Source organism: Puma concolor, chromosome A2, assembly GCF_028749965.1.
Source record: "Puma concolor isolate L17-30 chromosome A2, mPumCon1.1.hap2, whole genome shotgun sequence".
NCBI classification, from domain to species: Eukaryota; Metazoa; Chordata; class Mammalia; order Carnivora; family Felidae; genus Puma; species Puma concolor.
This window is the reverse complement of record NC_141668.1, coordinates 13074721-13097057: the sequence shown is the minus strand read 5'-3', so window position 1 is coordinate 13097057 and position 22337 is coordinate 13074721. Positions and strand designations below refer to the sequence as shown.

The 22337-nt window shown below is 44.3% G+C and overlaps 2 gene segments (V, D, J or C); both read left to right on the top strand.

The window, feature by feature from the left end:
* LOC112866698 (T cell receptor beta constant 2-like) overlaps positions 1-22337 on the top strand; it is a 197090-nt gene that overhangs the window by 36829 nt on the left and 137924 nt on the right.
* Positions 8925-11147, top strand: LOC147583001 (T cell receptor beta variable 5-1-like). The segment is given in 2 exon segments: positions 8925-9177; positions 9278-11147. Coding segments are annotated over 2 exon segments (429 nt in total).

The following is a 22337-nucleotide window of genomic DNA, read 5'->3' as shown; positions in this document are numbered from 1 at the left end:
ACTGGGTGTCCTGTGTAAGTGACGAAGCACTAAATTCCCCTGAAACCATTACTACACTATATGCTAAACTAACTTGAATTTAAATTAAAAAAAAAAAAGCATTTCTAGCCTGTAAAAACGCCAACTTATTTTTACTGAGTTTGGAAATGCAGGCACTAGAGGGCGCTCATGCCCCTTCTTTTTCAAATCAAGGGATTCTTCAAAGCTTGTTCTGTAATGAGGAGTCAGGACCTCCCCTCCGTGGCGGTGATCAGTCTTTCAGAGATAGGAGCCGTGCAAATTCACAGTCGGCACCAGCTAAAGGCAACATCAAGTGTGCGAACCTCACTGCCCACCTTCCTCGCCAGGGAGAGGCCATTCATGTGCACCGAGGGCTTGTGATCTTTTACGCAACAGTCTCCCCTTGGCGTATTCAAAGAAAATGGGCATTTATAAGTGTTCCATGGCTCGTGCCTTTCTGGACTTTGTCCATTTAGACCCCACACGTCTTGCAACCCGATCAAGGGTCTGAATGTAAAGTTGTCATGCGGTTAAGCTATGTTTTGTAATTTAAACACCAACAATGTGTAAAGAAGATATTTAAGGTTAACAACACTCTCTCCTCTCCAAACACACCTCTACCTGTCCCTACCCAGGTGGGAAACCAATATGAACACCCCGGTGTGTTTCCTACCAGCTCTCTCCTCTGGGCTCATGCAAACCTGTCCACCCAAACACACCTACAAAAAGTGGGACCGCCTGTGCACCTTCATTGCCACATGCATACTTTCCCCCTTTAATCTACTTTGGACTCTATTTGTCCACGTTGATAGACACCTAACTGGCTCCTATTTGGTGCCATCTTCAGATTGCACGATGGGGTGACAGATACGTTGACTCTGTCATCATTGTCCTACACCTTTCCTGATTGATCTTTCCCAAAGTGATCGGACAGCCCCTTTAAAAAACAAAAAAGTTTATTTACTTGTTATGTTTAGGTGGGGGCCAGAGAGAGAGAATCCCAGGCCGGCTCCGGACTGTCAGTGCAGAGCCTCAGGCGGGGCTCAAACTCACTAACCACGAGATCTTGACCTGAACAGAAACCAAGAGCCGGTTGCTTAACCAACTGAGCCACCCAGACGCCCCAGAAGAAAAGCTTCCTTGACCGGGAACGGAATAGCCTCTTGATGCTCCCACGTTCTCGACTCCAACTCCTTCTTGATGAGTACAGTGTTTCCATCACTCATAGTCCTGGAGGTCTGAGAGCCCCAGCCACACCCCCTCACAAGACAAGACCGGAGGGAGAAAGGGGTGGGCACTTGCTAGAAACTACACAATCTCTCAGTTCCTCCTCATAAGACATTGTGAGGGGGTGTTAACCCGCTTTACAGACGAAGAGGCTCAGGTTTGCGGGGGTTGATGGCCTTGTGCACAGGCTGAGCTAACACATGCTGGAACCAGATTATACAGGACAGTCTGTTCGTCCTTGTGTGGGAGGAGGGGCAGGAACCGCAAGGTCACTGGGAGGACCATCTTCAGACTGGACGCAGTGCTAGGAAGATCTGTGGAGCCTGACATCACGCAGCTCTGAACTGTGAATTGGAAATGTTTTCCAGACAAAGATGTGGCCGCCCCAGCCCCCACAAGTCCCGTACCCAAACCATGGATTCAACCAGGCAAACGCAGGACTGAGGTCGAAATAGAAGCATGCAGGGGGAGGTGATGAGGCCAGCATTCCAGCCGTCAGGTTGGAGGTGCCATGCACACACACACACATACACACGGAGAAGTCACAAGACAAGGGGAAGGCCACACACCCGGTGTGGGTACCAGCAGCTGAGCGCTGTGGCCAGAGGGCTCACGACCAGTGGACTGAACGGAATCCGCGTATCCATGTCCATCTACTTTCGAAGGACCAGTTTCCATTCATTCTATGCCTCACAGTTTTTTCCCTTTTAACATTTCTGAATATGAGCGACACTCATCTTTTTTCTTCCTTAATGGTCAGGATAGAATGGTGCATCTCGAGGTGGCTGGAACCTTAGATTTAATTCATTGATAGCAGCTGAACATGAGGTTCAGTGATGTCACTAAGCCAACTCCCTTGTGTGGATGAGGGGCCTCCCTCCTCCTCCGCTCGTGCTCAGGAGAACCTGATGTGGCGAACATCCTAGCCCTGTCCTGACCCTGCCATGGGCACCAGACTCCTCTGCTGCGTGACCCTCTGTCTCCTGGGGGCAGGTGAGTCCTCAGAACACCGAGTGAGCGCATGTGTGTGAGCGGGAGGGATAAATACATGCAATGATTGCAGTCGATTTCCTCCTCGCTGATCCCAACTTTGTCTCCACAGGTCACACAGGAGCTGGTGTCCTCCAGTCCCCCCGGCACAAGGTCACAAAGAGGGGCCGGGACGTGGACCTCAGGTGTGACCCAATTTCTGGTCATGCTGGCCTCTGCTGGTACCGACAGGCCGTGGGGCAAGGCCCGGAGTTTCTCGTTTCCTTCCAAAACAAGGACAAAGTAGACTCCTCAGGGATGCCCAGCAACGATCGGTTCCAGGTGAACAGGTCCGAGGGGTCCTACTCCATTCTGCAGATCCAGCGTGCGGAGCCGGGGGACTCAGCTGTGTACCTCTGTGCCAGCAGCCCTACCACAGTGGGGCACAGCCACCTCCTTCGTCTTCACCAACCTCATGTGATTACTTCTCGTAGTTCACAGAATCCCCGCACAAAGGAGTTGCCTGCTTCTTCTTCATCAGGGGCAACATGTGGATTTGGGACTTAGGCTCTTCTTCTGATAGTAAAAGGTCAAGAAATAACCTTCAAAATACCAGAACATCTATTGGGTTATAATAATTTTGGCTCCTGTGCTTCTGGGATTCCTGCATACAGTTCAAGACTCTAGGGGCGCTGGGGTGGCTCGGTCAGTTAGGCATCCGACTCTTGATTTCAGCTCAGGTCATGTTCTCACAGTTCTCACCGGCTCTGTGCTGACGGTGAGGAGCCTGCTTTGGATTCTTTCTCTCTCTCTCTCTCTCTCTCTCTCTGCCCCCTCCTCCACTAGCACTCTCTCTCTCTCTCAAAATAAATAAATAAACTTTTTAAAAACAGATTCTATAATTGGGATAGAATGTCAGAGCTTAGACTCAGGTATAGTGACATAGCCTTTTGTAAAACTATGAAGTTTCAGCACATTTATAATAAACTATTACTCAGTGTCACTAATTCAGGCCACGCTCTGCCCAGGGGTGGGCCAGCCGATATGGAACACCGCTAAGGCCATATGTAGCTACCAGCCATAAAGATAAACACATTAGAATCCTTAGTAACTATTGCCACTGATATCATTTGTCCAGAACAACCGTCAGCCGCAACAATGCACATTAACATATGTTCCTCTGTTCCTTTTTTATTTCTTGATGATTCTGTGTTTAATTTCTTTCTTCTTTAGTTTTTTTTTTTTGTTTGTTTTTGTTTAATAGAAGCCCAGCTTGGTTTTTGTAAAATATGACTCCACTTGAGAAGGTGGTGAAAGGAAGTGATTCAGAGAAGATCTGAATGACAGTTTTATCAGCCATTTGGGACTCTGAGGTTTCCAAAGTAGCTTTGCCACATGATGCCCCCACCAGGGCTATCGGAGGGTTCCAGCTGGTGCACACATGCACATGCACCCACCCACACACACCCATGCTCACCCATGCATGTGCACATGCACACACGTGCACATATGCACACACCCTGTGGGTTGCTCTGCCACTCTCTTAGTGGTATCTTTTGATAAACAGAAAATTTTAATCAAAAATCATTCCATTTTGTATTCTGGTGTCCAGTTTAGGAAATCTTTGCCTACTTCAGAATGATCATGCTTTCTTATATTTTCTTCTAAATTCTTTCTATTTTATACCTTTTACATTTAGATCTGCAGCCCAACTGGGATTAATTCTTTGTGTATGAAATGGGGATGGAGTCACTATGTTTTTCCATATGTTTTTTCCAACTGACCCAATACTGTTTGTTGAAGAACACTTTCTTGACTACTCTGTAATACTGCTTTTGTCATAAATCAGTCATTGTATATGTGTGGGTCTGTTTTCTTACATCTCTAATCTGTTACGTTGGTCTGTTTTGTCGGTCCCTGTGCAAATAACACACTGTCTTGATTACTATAGCTTTATAATAGTGCTCGATATCTTGAGGTCTAATTTCTCAAGCTTTGTTCCTTTTTAGTAAGAGTTCTTGACCACTCTTGACCCTTGTGTAGTTTTCATACATGTTTAGAATAATCTTGCCAAATTCTTCAAGAGTAAATGCCTGCTAGGAATTATTTGCTTTTTGTTTCCAAGTAACTTAACTGAATCACAGAATAAAGCTAAGAATGCCATGGAAGTATAGAAACATCTAGCACCTAAAAATGTTCAATACGCAATGTTTGGCATCTAATCAAAGATTATAGGAATGCAAAGAGGCAAGAAAATATGACCCGTGATGGGGAGGAATATCGGCGAACAGAAACAAACCCCCTTATGACAAATTGGTAGACAAAGATATTAAAACAGTTGCTATAACTATATCCTATGTGTTCAAAATTAACTCAAAATCCAAATCAAATTTCTGGAGATAAAAATATATTTCTGTGATGAAAAACACAATCGATGGAATTAGTAGCAAATTAGACATGATGGGAGAGAAGATGAATGGTCTCGAAGGCGTAATTGTAAACGATTCATCATGAAATGGAGAGAGAAAGGAACTGGTGAGCTACCGGGAAACTTCAAGGAGTCCAATGCGTAATGACCCAAAGGCAAGGTTTTAAAAACGTAAATGTCTTTAAAGGACAATTGGGTGTATCTGCCAAAATAATTCCAACGTGGGGGGAGTTATAATATATGTGAATGTAAAATACATGGTAACATACCATAAAGATCGGGAGGGAGAAAATGCGTAATTGTCACATTATTGTCAGGTTTTCATAATCTATGTGAAGTGGTATAATAGCACTTGAATACTGTATACCACAACCCCTAGGGCCACTAAAATGACAAAACGCATAGCTAAAAAGGCAACAAAAAAGATAAAATGGAATTATTATAAAAATGCCCAGTTAACAAACCATAAGAGACTCTTATTAAATACAGGGGACAAAGTGAGGGTTACTGGTGGGGTGTTGTGCTAAACAATGGGCATTGAGGGGGGCACTTGTTGGGCTGAGCACTGGGTATTCTTTGTAAGTGATGAATCACTAGATTCTATTCCTGAAATCATTCTGACACTATATGTTAACTAACTTGGATTTAAATAAAAAATAAAAACAAAAATAAAATAATTTTGAAAATGCTCAATTAATCTATAAGATGTTTAAAAAAGGATAAAGGAACAAAGAAGAGACAAGACTAATAAAAATAAATAGCAACATGATTGACATGACCATAACCAGATCAATAATCACATCAAATCTAAATAGTCTAAATGCCCTAATTATAAAGAATAAATTGTGATATTGAATGAAAAAACCCATATGCTACCTTCCAGAAATGCACAATAAAGACTCAGAATGTAAAAAGTAAAAGGATAGAAAAGGTGTACCATGATAACACTAATCAAAATAAAGCTGGAAAGCAATACTGATACCAGACAAAGTAAATTTAAGAGCACAGAAGATCCTCTGGAATAAAGCAGCTTCATATTCTAATGACCAAGGGGCCATCTCTTAAGAGGATGTAACAACCATAAATGTTTATGCTCCTAAAAACAGAGCTTCAAAATCCTGAAGCAAATGGGTAGGGCTGCAGGTCCACAACTAAGACCATCATTGTAATACTTTTCAGTAACTGACTAAACAAGTTAACACGCGCATGTCAGTAAGGTCAACGCTCTGAACCAACTTGACCGAACTGGCATTAATAGAATACTTCACACAATAGCAGCAGCAGAATATATCTTTTTTGCAAATACACATGGCCATGTACCCAGATGGACTATAGACTCTGGGCTTGAAATAAGTGTCAATATGTTTACAAGAATCTAAGTCATACACAGTATGTTCTCTGACCATGGGACAAAGAGTGAAAGAAAAGGGAAACTATAAAGTGTTTATAAATTATAAAATACTAAAGTCGTCCTTGGGGGGACAATGGAAGGATAGGGAACCCTCCTGTACTCATTCTGAGGCCAGCGCTACTCTGATACCAAAATGAGACAAAAACACTGCAAGAAAACTACAGGCCCATATCCCTCATGATCACAGATTAACAATCCTTTTAAATTTTAGTATAAGGGGGGCGCCTGGGTGGCGCAGTCGGTTAAGCGTCCGACTTCAGCCAGGTCACGATCTCGCGGTCCGTGAGTTCGAGCCCCGCGTCGGGCTCTGGGCTGATGGCTCAGAGCCTGGAGCCTGTTTCCGATTCTGTGTCTCCCTCTCTCTCTGCCCCTCGCCCGTTCATGCTCTGTCTCTCTCTGTCCCAAAAAATAAATAAACGTTGAAAAAAAAATTTAAAAAAAAAATTTTAGTATAAGGAATCCAACAATATCTAAGAAGGGTAACGCATCATGACCAAGTGGAGTTTGTCTCAGTAACGTGCAGTTGGCTAAACATTTAAAAAATTATCAATGGGGGATCCTGGGTGGCTTAGTTGGTTGAGTGCCTGACTCTTGATTTTGGCTCAGGTCATGATCCCAGGGTCATGGGATCAAGCCCTGCACGGGACTCTGTGCTAAACATGGAGCCTTCTTACGATTGTCTCTCTCTCTCTCTCTCTCTCTCTCTCTCTGCCCCTCTCTAAAGTTTTCACTCTCTTTCTATCTCTAAAAAAAAATTAAAAATTAAGAAAACTATCATTGTGATTTACCATATCAAATACTAAAAAAGGACAATCATCTGATCACCTCTATAGATATTCAAAAAATAGTTGAAAAATCCAACATCCAGTGCTGATAAAGAGTCTTCGCAAATAAGGAGAATTAGAAACTTCCTTCCCCTAATAAAGGGTATGAATAAAAAGAAAACAATTACTGCTTTTGCAGGTAGACTATGATAAGTTAAAGATGCCCTTCTGTAATCCCCAGACCAAACACTGAAAGTAGCACAGAGAGGAAAACAGTCTTTCCAACAAATGGCGCTAGAGGCACTGTAAATCCACATGGAAAAAGGATGAATCTCAACACTCTTGTCACACCATAAATTCCGAGTGGGTAAACTAAGGCCCACAACCCAAACATGGCCTTTGCCTACCATTTTTTTTAAACTTCTTTTTAATGTTTATTTATATTTCAAAGAGGGGCTTGAACTCAGGGACCGTGAGATCATGACCTGAGCCATAGACGCTCAACCAGCTGAGCCCCCCAGGCGCCCTGTCTGCCTGCTTTTATGTGACCCCAAAGCCAATAATGGTCTCTGAATTTTTTAATGGTTAAAAAGAATAAAAAGAATGATATTTTGGGACAGACAATAATTACATGGAATTCAGATTTCAGTATCCATAAAGCAAGTTTTGTTGGAGGACCAGCCATGCCCTTTCCTTTACAGACGTCTCTGCCTGTTTTTGCACTAAGATGTTGGAGCTGAGTGGTGAGAACGGGGACCTTAGTGCACCACATTGACGCCATGTGCTCTCTGACCCCTTACAAGAAAAGCTTACTGGCCTTGCCATAAAGGAAAATTATTATGAGCCGGGTCAATATGCTCAATGACCTCTACAGCTTCTGAACTATACAGCTTCTGAAAGAAAACATAGCACATTCGCTCCCTGACCTTGAAGGGGGCAGAGATTTCTTGAAGAGGACAAAAAAAATGTTCTCTTCTTGAAAAAGTAAATTTTTCTTTATCAAAAAGTTAAAACTTCTGTTCATCAAAAGATATTAAGATAGATAGATGGCTATCTGAGAGAGGACAGGTATCCACAATGTATAGAATTCCTAGAAGCCAATAATATGAAAAGCCAATAATATGAAAAGACAAGTCATTCAATTTTTAAAAAATAGCAAAAGATGTGAACAGGGTATTTAATATATATATATATATATATATATATATATATATATATATACACACACACTATATATATATATATATATATATATACACACTATATATATATATACACACTATATATATATTATATACTATATATATATATATATATATATAGGCACTTCCCTCTTCAGTATAGTATATATATAGAGAGAGAGAGAGAGAGAGAGAGTATATATATAGGCACTTCCCTCTTCATGGGATTGATGGGTTTATTTCCCCAGCTGCTTAGATTTTTTGGCTGCTAGAACTCTACCCGTCAGCCACTTGCAGGAATTCTCTTTGGTTAAAGACAGCGCTTTGCCCAAAGTCCTATCCCTCTCCAGGGCAACGGGCATCCAATGACTGGCTGGTATCCCCTTTCCTAGAACACTAACTGATGAGATTTAGAATATTTATTCTTTTCTCGGAAAAGGTTTGCTTCATGCCTCCCACGTGGTCACGTGCAAAGGGTGAGCTTGATACAGGTGAACGTCCAATCCCCCAGAGCTGTGCTGCCCTAGCGGATCCTGGGGCCCAATTCTGAAGTACGTGGCCTGCTTGGGCCACTTGGGGGCGCTGCGGGTCCACTGAGGGAGCCACTGACGGCAGCAGGTGGGAGAGGGAGGATTGAGGGGAAGCGGTGCCCTGGTGGGCATCAGGAGATAGCGGGTGAATCGGAGTTAGTGCTGGCACGGGAAGGGCTGATCAGAATCTTCCCACGGGAACTGATGCCACAACAGGGAGCTACAAACTCCACGTTTCTTGGTGTAAAGGCATCTCTCGGAGCCTCCACTGGTGCAGTGTGACCGGCTTCAGGGAGGCAGCCTGCATAATCCAAGCCAGGTGCAGAGAGAGGAGCGCGGAGGAAAACAGAGAAGCTGCGGGGGATGGCCACCTGGCCCGACCCTGCCCGGCCCGGCTTAGCACGGCCAGCACGCCTGCCCAGTAGGCCTCTGGAGAAGACGGAGGGGGCCGTGCATCCGCTGAGCCCGTCCAGGCAGTGCAGGGTGCCGGCCGGAGCCTACACAAAGACAGTGACGTCAGAACAGTGACGTCACAGGCAAGCCCTCCAAACAGAGAAAAGGGAGGAGACCGGAGCCCTGAGTAGGAAGATGGCGGGTCCTGTCCTGCCTGAGTCAGCCAGGGGCATCCAGCTGTTCTGCTGTGTGGCCCTCTGTCTCCTGGGGACAGGTGAGTCTTGAGTTCAGGTGGGACACCCCCTGAACTGCTGCTAGAATCTTCAGACTCCTTCCTGGGCCACGTTGTCAGCCGCTATCTCCTTCCTCCACAGGTCCAGTGGGTGCTGGAGTCACCCAGTCCCCCAGACACCTGGTCAAAGGCAGCGGGGGGAAGGCCGTCCTGAAATGCCGTCCTATGTCTGGACACAGAAGTGTGAGCTGGTACCAGCAGGCCCCGGGGCAGGGCCCCCAGTTCCTCATTGAGCTCTTTGACCAGGAGACGAGAGAGAAAGGAAACCTCCCCAGTCACTTCTCCGTTGAACAGTTCAGTGACTACAGCTCCCAGCTGAACATGAGCTCCCTGGAGCTGGGAGACTCAGCCTCGTATCTGTGTGCCAGCAGCTTAGGCACAGCCCTGCCGCATGACTGGCTCTCCGTACTCAAACTTTCCTGTCCCAGCTGAGGATGTAAGAGGGAGGGGGGAAGGGGGCCTCAGCCAACTTCCAGGGATGCTTCCAGTTTTTTCCCAGCACTCTGCCTTGCTGAGCTCAGCCGGAGCACTCCTGAACACTTTGGGGCCCAGATTCCGTGAATATTGTCACGGTCCCTAGCCAGTGTGAGGAGCTGCTGCGTTTGTGCTAGAGTGTCTGCGTACGATACATGTTTTAATGCAAGATAGACGTTAAGTGTGTCCGTTTCACAGATGAGGAAATTCTCCAAATGCCATATTATAGATAAGAAAGAAACAGTAGCTCATGGGCTTTCCATAGATGTCGTATTTCAAGTAGCAGAGGTAGGAGTCAAATCTATGTTTCCGTGCCTCCGAAATCAACATTTCCCTAAAATTCCATGGCGTCTCCTGGGCCTTGGTCGCTATGACGTAGCAGAGCACCGTCTCTTCCACTTCAGGACCAGCTGAGCCGTGGTGGGGAGGTCGCACGTCACGATGTGGGGTGACCGTGGCTATTGCCTCCCCCGCTTCTAGGACTAGCTTCCAGCCAGAGAATGTGTGTTTGTCCTGTGTTAGTCCTGTCTTAGTTCCACTAGAGTGGGGCCAGGGTATCCCCCAATACAGGAGCTAAGTGACTAGGGGGCTCCCAGCCTATCAGAGGATTCAGCCAAGAAAACAAGAGCTCTCTGGGAATTTTAAGCAGAACGAGAGTTAACAGGGGAGGAGTGCTTTTAAACCATTGGGAGTTCTGGAAGGCGGGGAGGTCTCCGGAGGCTGCCGCTCACTCCCACACCTAGCCCTTTCGGTCAGAAAAGCTGAAATTGCGACTTCTGCCCAGGTCGGTACCTGCAGAAACCAGAAAGTACAAGTGGGGCAGGGGCAGAGAGTGGGCGGAGAGAGAGAATCCCAAGCAGGCTACGTACGCACTTTCCGTGGAGAAAGTGCATCAGTACATCCTGCATCAGTGCAGGGCTCGAACCTATGAATCGTGAGCTCATGACCTGAGCGGAGGCTGGGTGCTTAACCGACTGAGCCACCCAGGCGCCCCAAGGTGCCCTATACTTAAGTACATTATTTCAATTATTTTTCTTAAGACCCATGTGAGATAGAGCAATTTACCCACATTGCAGGTGAAAATGCCAGTTGTTAGAGTTCAGGTGATTTGCTGAAGGAGGCACAGCATGCTGATGGCGGATTAGCACACCAGCCTAGGCCACGCTGACCCTACCGCTGCCCCTTCTGCATTTTGGTAGAGGGAGACATCTTCACGACTGGAACATTGGCCCAAAAGTGCCTTTCAGAAACACCGGCGCTGACACAGTCCTTGACTCGCCTTTCAGCTGGGAGGCTACCTGCCGAGGAGGACTTCGGATGCTTGTTACTTTCTGTCTGTTCGTATTCTGACCTGCCTTGGACGGGCGACCTGGGAAAATATTTGGCTGGGTTTTCCCACTTGTAAACTGACGCCAATAATATGTGTCTTGCAGAGAATTTATGCAAGGAAAAAAATAAAACAAATTCCCCAAGACAAAGCGTAGGTCCAAGAAGTCTTAGTTCCTCTGCTAACTCTGATAAATCTCTGGTCTGGCACAATTATTTACTGGGTGCAGTTGTGGGATCATAAGGCAGGCACGGATTACTCTTGCCTGACTCACCTGTGTTCCAGACACAGAGTCATCTGAAACGTAAATACAGTCGTCTGAACATTATTATGTGAAATTCACTGCAAAAAGGTGCCACTTCAGGGAATGCAAGAATGAGGCCTATGACAGCACTTGGTGTTTGATATTAAGTCTGATATGCAGGAAGGTATGGTGCTTCCAAAAAGCTGTGGCTTCGGTGGCCACACAAAAGGTCTGATAGAAGGGACAGTTTCGACAGTTTCCAGGGGTGCCCTGGTGGCTCAGTCGGCTAAGCGTCCAACTTCAGCCCCGGACGTGAGTTGGACCCCCACGTTGAGCTCTGTGCTGACAGCTCAGAGCCTGGAACCTGCTTCACATCCTGTGTCTCCCTCTCTCTCTGTCTCTCTGCCCCTCCCCCACTTGTGCTCTGTCTCTCTCTGTCTCTCAAAAATGAATAACCGTTAAAAAAGAAAGGGACAGTTTCATTCAAGAGAGTCCGGTATGGTGGAGCCTGTAGTGCCTTCTGCCCCGCCTCTGATTTCAGCCTCCACTGCTGTGCACAGTACGTTCATGCAAGTCTGCCTCTGTTCACCTTGTGCTGACGGCACCCCTCATACGCACCCCGGGATCCCTCTGCTTTCTGTCCCAAGGCCGTCTGACATCACAGGAGCCCGCTTAGCCCGTACAGAAGGGCAGCCAGAGCCGCAGGGGTGCCGATACCCCTGAAGCAACATGAGCCCAGACATGAAAGCTCCAGTGTCCGCATTCAGGGGGAAAATTTAGGGAGGCATTTCATGGGCTTCTCAGAAGGTCCCAGTGCAATCCGTCTCCTCTTGCCCCAACACATCCTCAATATTGTACCTTTATCCTGTTTCATCCTGCTGCTCTCTGACAGTGACAGAATGAAGTGACCATCACAAGACCTTTCCCTTTGGAAGAGACGGCCATTTTTCTTTCATTCATATTGCCATCCATCCGTTCAAAGTCTTATAGTAACATATAGGAATGAATCTTTTCCCAGTTCATTTCGGTTTATTTTGAACTCCCAACAGACTCATATGGGTCTCTGCTCCCTTGAAGCTCCAAAGCTATCAGAAACTGAATAGACTAGGGTTATGTTTATAGGAGGAGAGTCTGCCTGGACTTTCTTCATGAATTCAACAAATACTTATTGAATGCCAGTGCAAAGCAGATCCAGGTTTTATAGAGCCTAAACCTTATACATTTCAGGGTGCTCTTTGCAAAAGAGGATTGAAATTTTTATTTTAAGTCTCAGAAAGGTCCTGGGCAAATGAGAAGGGCCTGAAGTTATTCATTAACTTCACGGACAGCCCACCCTTGACTGTTCACCATGTGTACGAAGTGTTCCAGTGTTTGGGAAACACGAGTGCAAAACAAAACAAAAACACAGACAAAGCTTCGAGATGAGGTCTATATTTTTAGCAAATTTTGTGATGAATTCGTGACTCAATATTTAACTAATTTAAAAATAAATTTGAGAAGAAATATTCATGATAAATGCTTAACTCCCTAAAGAAATTAGGTATCATTGAGAATACCGATATTCTGGGTGGACCATACTTTATCGTAAGAACAATCCTTAGATCTATGGGATTCCATGTACCCTACGCCGAAGAATGTGAGTCCTGATGGAAACACTCCCCCTTTTTGCACTGACCTAGCCATGGGAAGTAGGCTTCTTTGCTGTGTGGTTCTTAGGCTAACGGGACCGAGTCCTGGGCGTAGAGGGGAAAGTCCTTCCTGGGTTTGCCAGGCCCCAGCCACAAGCCTTTCTGTGTGGTACTACACAGCCTCCACCCGTGCCTGATTTCTTATTCCATGTCCTTTCTCGTTACTGTGTGACTGTAGGAATTACCCACCAAGAGTATGTAAGACATGCAGTCACAGAAATAGGGAAGCTTCACACCGAGAAACAACCGACATATGAAATAACACTACGTACTGGTGTTGACTACCTATAAGTTTTACACTGCAGCAAATTTAGGATCCCACCAATATTCACCCATGTGGTGGGTGCAAGACCTTCTGAATGGAGACAAAACATCAAGCATGTGTACTGCTCGATGAGGATCTCATCCATGCGGCTAATGAGCTCCCTCTTTTTTTCAAAGAAAGCACAGCCATGGAACTGAAGTGGTCCAGTGCCCCGTGGCCTCCTCTGAAACAAAGGAGGAATCCTACTCATGACAGCACAAAGACCTAGATACAGATGGCAGGGCTCCCATCGATCAGTGATCTGTGAGACAACATAAAATAATTCTTCAAATTCCAACGACCTTGACCTTGATACTTTGGAAACTTTCCAGGCAGGGTTATTTTAAACAAAACAAAACCAAAAAAAACAAAACAAAACAACAAAACAAAACAAACAAACACCATAGGCTGACACCCAATTATCTAGAGTTAAGGCAAAGAGAAAGACTAGTGAAAGGTGTTTGGAGGCAAATTTTGAGCAGCAAAGTCACAAAAGTACCAAGAGCATTATAATACTATTTCTTAGTCTACAGAAATTGTATGAAAAATTGCTACAATATACAAGTAAGGAATTATATCATTTTTCATAGAAGAACGAGTTTCCTTACTAAAAGGCAGAGGAAAAGCATATACACCTGTAAGACTTCTTCAAAAAGCACACTTACAAATCCTTCCCTTTCTGAGACATTCAACTTCGTATATGTTAATGATTTGCTCCTGTGGGGAAGGGGTGGGGCAGGGTAGCTCTGCAGCTTGAGCATTTGTCAAGGACAGTGACGTCACGGAGTGACCGAGAACCCCAGTTCTATTTCCGCAACACAAAACTGGGAGACAGAAGATCTTGCCCTTCACCAGAAATGGTCACCAGGCTCTTCTTTGGGGCTGTTCTTTGTCTCCTGTGGGCAGGTGAGTACGGGACGGCTCCATTCCCTGGAGTCCCCGACACCCAACACAAGCCTTCCTCCAGAGATGACTTCAGTCTGTATCACTCTCCTTTACAGGACCCATGGATGCTGAAATCACCCAGAACCCAAGATACAAGGTCACAGGGACAGGAAAGAGGGTGATTCTAAAATGTGACCAGACTGAGAACTATGATTATATGTACTGGTATCGACAAGACCCGGGGCACGGGCTGAAGCTGATCTACTATTCAAACGGTTTTGACAGCATTAACAGAGGAGATGTCCCCGATGGGTACACTGTCTCTAGAAAAAATATGGAGGATTTCCCCCTCATACTAGAATCGGCCACTTCCTCCCAGACATCTGTGTACTTCTGTGCCAATAGTTACTCCACAGTGACACACAGCTGCCTCCTCTCTGCACATAAAGGGTGGTTAGAAACACTGAGTTACCCTGAGCTCGCAAGGCCTGGCCCAGACCCCAGCATCCAGTGTTGCCGTCCATCCCTCAGCCAGTCTCACCCCGACTGGAAGTCACCCTAACATCCTTGGTTTGTTCTTTCTCTCTCCTGCTGGTCTCTCTTTCTGCTGGCAGAAAGAAAAACACACCTTTAGTTGAGGTACATGAAGAGTCTCTTGACAATCTCAGAGCCCCCACATTCCTCCCTCCCGCTATGGGTTTCAGGGACTTCCTCACTCTTTTCCCCACCCTCTACTATCCTTCAGCTTACAGTCATAGACCTTCACTCATATGGTCTCTGCTCCTGGCTGCCTTTCTTCTGTGAGGCGATAGATAGCACTACAAGGGCCTATCATGTCTGTCCTGCCCCTGCCTCTCCACCATCAGCTTGGACGATTTTCCCCCGGCTTTCTCTCTGCCCAGTCCACACTCATGTACATTCAGTTGTTTCCTCATACATGCCACGTTCTTCTCCACCATAGGGATCTGTTTTTTACAGGCTATTTCTTCACGAAACATATGTCCCTCCCTCTTATTCCTGGATCTCTACTTCATCCCTCATATGAAAATATATTTCAGGTCTACTTTTAACTACGAAAAGTAAGACTTAAATTTTACTAGAAGAGATTAAGAAAGATATTTTTAGGCATTTATTTGAGGAAAGATCTTTTTTTTTTTTAAGTGGAGACACAAAAGAACACAAACCACAAAGAAAACTATAATTTCAGTTGCATTACATTAAACTCTTTTCCATCAAAAAACACCATAAAAATGAAAAGGTAAGGCACAGACTGGGAAAAGACAGGAGAAGTACAAACAAATGATGAGGAACCCGTGGGACAGATACCATTCCTGCTCCCCAGTGATTCCCAGCCTCGCCACTGGGATTCCCGGCCTCACTTGCAGTTAAGGGGTTGGGGACCTACAACCACGTTCTGAACAATGAGATGTGTATAAAAATGACTCAAGTCAATTCCAAGGCTTGCCTTGTAAAATATCCTGCGGCGCTGTGTTGGAAGTCCCCAAGTATACACCCATGTTTGGAGATGCGCTAAGAAGATTCACAGGAGCTGTATGTAGTTGTAGTCAAGGCTAAGAGTTATTGGTGACACAGTAAATAGTCAGTGGCAGATCACAAGGGGAAAAGACACAGGCAGAGTTTGAAGGAATCCACAGGCAAATTTTCTTATGCTCTCTTCCTCCTTGGAGAGGTCACACAGAGCCCACACTTTCCCCCAACAAAAAGGCAGTAATGTTTTTGCCACAGGAGCCCCTTAGGGACTTGATACCCAAGTTTGTTTGTTTGCTTGTTTGCTTACTGTCTTTTTGTCTTTTTTAATCTTAAAAAACATTTTTTTGAGAATGCGTGCACATGCTCATGAGCAGGGGAGGGACAGAGAGAGAGAGAGAGAGAGAATCTCAGGAAGGCTCCACCCCTATCGCAGAACCTGACGCGGGGCTCAATCCCAGGACCCTGGGATCATGACCTGAGCTGAAATCAAGAGTTGGACGCTTAACCAACTGAGCTACCCAGGTGCTCCTGCCCAAGTTTTTATTGGGGGCTGTTTATATAGGCACCCACTGCCCACCACGTACTAAAAATGTGGTTTCCCAGAAGTTTATGGTGCTCAGCATAAACTGTGTGTTTCCATTAACAGTCTAGGCATCCTTCTCAGCTGGGAAAAGTCGGTATCAGTACAGATATCTGTCTACCTGCTAAGTTCCCAGATGCCAGCCAAAGGTCCATCTTATAAGGCTTTCTGAGCACGACCGTCTCAGGCTGTGTTAACTGCTTTCTGCGCAGACACCCTTCATGTCTCTTTCCCATGCCATGGTGAACTTGAAAGGTACAAGTTATAGATTGTCTAATGATAATATTAGAAGCAGTTTGGCTCACTCGATCATAATTTGGTGGACAATCACTGAAGAAAGCTGCTCATGGCACACTGGGCTTTACAGTCATGGGAGATAGAACTTCATAGAGTTAAACAACCGAAATGTTAGGATCTCTTTCGTTTTCTGTAGCATAGTTGACTTTGTCTAATAGTATCCAGAAGGAATAAAGAATTCTTATTACTTAATAAAAAAGGAAACCCAATAAAAATGGCAATACTTAATCTAGGTAATTCGCAGGGGCGCCCAGTGGCTCAGTTGGTTGAGTGCCCAACTCTTGATTTCAGCTCAGGTTGTGATCTCATGGTTTGTGAGACTGAGCCCCATGTCAGGCTCTGTGTTGACAGCATGGAGCCTGCTTGGGATCCTCTCTCTCCCTCGCTCTCTGCCCCTCCCCCACTCCTGTGCATGAATGTGCATGCTCTCTCTCTCTCTCAAAATAAACTTTGAAAAAAATCTAGATAATTCACAGAAGAGTAAACATGAATTACCACTAAACATGTGGATAGATTCTCAACCTTGCCTAGAATCAAAGTATCGCAAACTGAAATAAGTTATGACTTCAAACTTATCAGACTGGAAAAATTTTAAAAGACTAACAGTCTGAAATTCAAGTAAAAATATAGATTAGTGGAAACCCTCTTACTCTACACTAGATGCGTTCACAATATTGTGCAACCACTACCACTATATTTTTCCAAAACTTTTTATCACCTCAAACAGAAACTCTGTACTCATTAAGCAATAGCTACCCATTCACTTCTCCCTCCTACCAAGCCCTAGTAACCTCTAATCTAGTTTCTGTCTGTATGAATTTGCTTGTTCTAGACAGTTCATATAATGTCGAAACATACAATATCCTTCCTTTCGTGTTTGGCTTTTTTCATTCAGCATAACGCTTTCAAGGTTTGTCCATGTTGTATCAGAACTTCATTTCTTTTTATGGCCAAATAATATTCCGGTGTATGGATAGACCACATTTGTATATCCACTCATCAGCTGATGGATATTTGGAGTGTTTCCACCTTTTGGCTATTGTGAGTGATTCTGCAATGAACATTGGCCTATGAGTATCTGTTGGAATTCCCGTTTTTGATTCTTTGGGGCATACACCTAGAGGTAGAATTTCTGGGTTATATGGTCATTCTATGTTTAACTTTTTGAGTAACTGACAAGCTGTTTTTCTCAGTAACTGCACCGTTTACATTCTCATCAGCAACGTACAAGTGTTCCAGTTTCTCTACATACTCACCAACACTTGTTTTTCTCTTCCTCCCCGTCCTCATCCTCCTCCTCTCCTTCCACAGCCATCCTAGTAGGTAAGAAGCAGAATCTCACTGTGGTTTTGATTTGCATTTCCCTGATGACTAAGGGTGTTAGGCATCTTTTCATGTACTTATTGGCCATTTGTAAATCTTTGGAAGTAATGTCTTTTTTGTCTGGTTGTCTTTCATTTCAGAGTTTCTCTTTGTCTTTATATTTGAGCACTTTTACTGTGATGAGGCTAAATGAGATTGACGAGGAAGTTCACTTGGGAGATTTGTTCCCAATGTTTTTAGTGCACGTGGTACTTCTGAAACATTTGTAGTATACTGTGGAAGACACAAAAGAGTAAATTTACTGATATTGTGGGAAACCAGGATTCCTACTAAGAGAAGGGAGCTGTAATGAAAAAAAAAAAAACAACAAAAAACAGGGAAAGATGAGGAAGAAATCTGTTCTGATTTGAATTGGAGGTATTGGTATGAACTTACGATTTTATTTTTTATGTTTATTTTTGAGAGAGACAGCACGAGCAGGGGAAGGGCAGAGAGAGGTGGGGACAGAGAATTCAAAGCAGACTCTGCACTTAGAGTAGAGAGCCCAATGCGGGGTTTGAACTCACAAACTGTGAGATCGTGACCTGAGCCACCCAGGTGCCCCCGGTATGAACTTATGATTTTAAAGATGATATAGTTCCTGAAGCGCCTGGGCGACTCAGTCAGTTAAGCACCGACTTCAGCTCAAGTCATGATCTCTCGGTTTGTGAGTTCGAGCCCCCTGTGGGCCTTGCTGCTGTCAGTGCAGAACCTGTTTTGGATCCTCTCTCTCTCTCTCTCTCTCTCTCTCTGCCTCTTCCCCTGCTCACACACTCTCTCTCAAAAATAAAATAAACATTAAAAAAAAAGATGATCTAGTTCCTAATTCTATCCATGGAAGGGTCTAGGAAACAACTCAAAAGTCAACTGGCTAATTGTTTTATTTTCCTCGTGGTTGTGCGTCCAGCACCAATGAGCAACACTGTTGCCAAATATTTGATCTCTAAATGTTACTCCCCAATAGAAAGAACAGAGCTGAAATTGATTCTTCCAGATCCAGGGCAGGAAAAGTACCAGGAGCATCATCTACAGATCATCTATAGTGTGTACTTGCCAAGATATTTAACAATAGATAGATATTTAACAATATCTAACAATGGAGGAATTCTGATTGTGGATCATTTTACCAGTCAGCTGGCCTGGACTCTTCAAAATCTCAAGGTCATAAAAAACAAAAAAGTTGAGGACAGACATGCCTATTTTAAAAGTGACTAAAGAGACCTGGCAATCAAGTGAAATAACTGATCTTTGATTTTTGTCCCAGGAAAAAAGTCAAAATCTATAAAATTGGACACTTTGGGGACAGCTAGAGGAAGCTGAATGTGAAGTGTATATTAGATAATGATATTATGTGAATGTTAACTGTTTTAATTGTAATGATGGCATTTGTGATTATGTAGGACGATGCCGTCTTTATATAGGAGAGGCGAATTGAATTATTAAGGATAAAATGTTCAGGAAGTTAAAGGTAAAATATATACAAAGAGATAAAACAAATGTTACAACATGTCAACAAATGGTATTGTTGTTCCATTTATTATTCTGTTTGTTTTACTATTCTTTCAACTTTCCCATAGGTGAAAAGTTGGAGGAAAAATCTTAAGATCCCATAATATTGGCATTATTTTAGTGTGATGGTAGGTATTTATCATATTCATTGATTTATGTATTTATTTGGGAGGCATGGGGGGAGAGAGAGAATCCCCAAGCAGGCGCCTCACCATCAGCACAGAGCCTGATGCAGGGCTTGATCTCGTGAACCGTGAGATCATGACCTGAGCTGAAATCGGGAGTCAGACGCTTAGTTGACTGAGCCACCCGGGCGTCCCATATTCATTTTTAATCTCTATTATATCCTATAGTGACCATAAAATAAAAGTGTAAGAGAAGACCTCTTACAGCCCTATAGCGTACTTTCCCCACAGGAGACAGGCTATGATTGAAAAGACGTCCTGAAAGGCAAGACAGTTCATAGTTTGAGGACAAAACAGCTCTATGTCTCTGAGATGAGCACAAAATTTAGCCAGTGGTGAATGCCAAGAGGCCTTTCAGCAAATGTATAGGCTTCTCTGTGCCAAGGGAGTCCAAGCATCCTGAAGGTTAGTGAAAAACTCACAAAGTGGGAAGTTCATTGACTGTAGACCGAAGAAAAGAAGCGTGTCCCCAACTTGTGGTTGAACAGCATGCATCTGCCTAATATGGGAGGGACAAGAGAATCAGATGGAACTGGAAGGATTTACCCTCGTGAGAAGCGTCCCTCACAAATGCTGTCCCTCATGAACACTGTCACCTCATGAGCACCGTCCAATACTAGCCTGATTCTAGTGCAGGTGGTGTAGTTACACTAGGCTCCCTGAGCCGTGGATGAAGGACCTCAGCCCAGCGGCCCTGAACCAGCGGTGGTCAGGACGCACATCGAGGGTTGGATGGAGAAGTTTTCCAGACGTAAGATCACAGAAAAAAAGACAGGCTGTCGCTTTGTGGTATGATCCTATTTCTGGCCACAGAACCCTTTACTGGTATTGACAGACCTTGGGACAGGGCCTGGAGCTCCTGATTCGGTTTGGGGATGAGGCCACGCTAGATGATTCACAGTTGCCTGAGAATCGATTTTCTACAGAGAGGCCCAAAGGAGTAGACTTTATTCTCGAGATCTGGCCTCCGAGCTGGGCTTCTCGGCTGTGTATTTCTGTGCCAGCACCTTGGCCACGGCATCACAGAGGCCCTTCCCTTCTGTGCACAAAACATTATGATTCTTCTCTCTATTCAGCTCCTGGAGGCTCTGAACAGAGGCCTTACCTTATTCCTCATTATGCAAGGGATAGAAGCAGGTTTGCAGAGATAAGTTATGATTCATATAAAGGGAAGACATGGCTTATTTGAGACATAAGGACTGAAAATGTTGTGTGAAAATAATTATGACTCAGGGTTCAGAAGCACCTCTTGGTGACAACTCAAGGATCCCAAACTAAAAGTGACTGGTCACACACTCAGCCACCAGGGGCCGGTGATGGCTGTTCCCCTATAAAATATGCAATCACCAAACACGTACAATAAACTTTAATAATACAGATGGCGGGTCTTCGAGAGGAGCAAGTAGCAGGCTCTCCCTCTGTGGTTCTTAAAACCATCTGAATGATTCGAATTGCTCTCCAGCTTCTCCTCTGCTGTAGGAAGTTTTCTGCATCGAAGTCTCAACGCAGCGTGTGCTTGGAAAGCATCTTTTTCCTGTTTTCCTGATGTTGTTAATGATGATGATGTCAGCTGTTCTCTTCAGCCCTTTCCCAACTTGAAAGGAATTACACACAAACGGATATCCTGGCATCTGGTCCCAAATCTTAGCTCTGAAACGGATTCTTTCTCCAGAGTGCTGTAACTCTTCAAAGTGACCAACACAGTTCAGCACTGTGCCCAGGCTTGAGCCAGTCAGCTCAGGGGCTTTGAGGGCATTTCCAGCTGTCTGCCTTAGTACATTAAAATAGCTCCCCCGTGCATTCAATATTCCTTAGTGAGAACTTCTGAAACAGTCAGTTGCCCACTTATGCCCTCTGATGAACTCTCTAATTAATGCCCTTTGTGTTGAGATTCATATCCTCTACTACAAAGTCTGCTGGATTCTCTAAGATAGTACTGGATAGCTTTCTGAACCATTGGTTGGAACTGTCGGGAAAGCAGTTAATTGAGATTTCCCTGAAATTCCCTGCCCCTCAGCCCCTGCTGGCTTCCCTTCCTTCTTTATCCAACCAAGAGGCAACTCATCAGTTGTGTCCGTTTAACTACTGCATATCCCTTCACCTCCTCTGCCTATATCACCTCCTCTGCCCGTATCTTCATCCAATTTACGTGGCTGAGAAAACCTCAGTCATTGATGAATCCTGCTATCCACCATATCCTTGCCAGAATTTTTATTTGGTTCTTTTTCTAGTCTGCTGTTTTATATATTTGTATTTATAAATTTATTGTCTATATATTTATGTATATTTATATTATAAATATTTAATATATCAACTTATTTATATATAAAAGTGTGTAAATCATATATATATATATGTATAGTTACCATATAGTGTTATATTTGTTTCAGGTATACAACAGTGATTCAACAATTCTACACACTACTCAGTGCTTATCTTAATAAGTGTATTCTCACTACCCTCTACCTCTTTCACCCACCGCCCCACCCACCTCCTCTCTGGTGACCTCCAGGTTGTTCTCTATATTTGAGAGTCTGGTTTTTTGTTGGTCTCTTCTTTTCTTTATTCGTTTGCTATATTTTATGGTTACGATTACCCTCATAACATGTCTTTTGTCTCCTCACACCTAGGAAATCTAGTTGCTCCTGAGTCTGCCTGATAATTTTCACATCTAACGTCTTTGTCGGGCTGTTTTTGTTGATTTTCTCTGCTGCTTCCCAAGGCATGATGTTTGTATTTTTCCTTATGAGCCTGATTCTCTTTGGCTCTGTGCCAGACACTAGATTTGTGGAAATA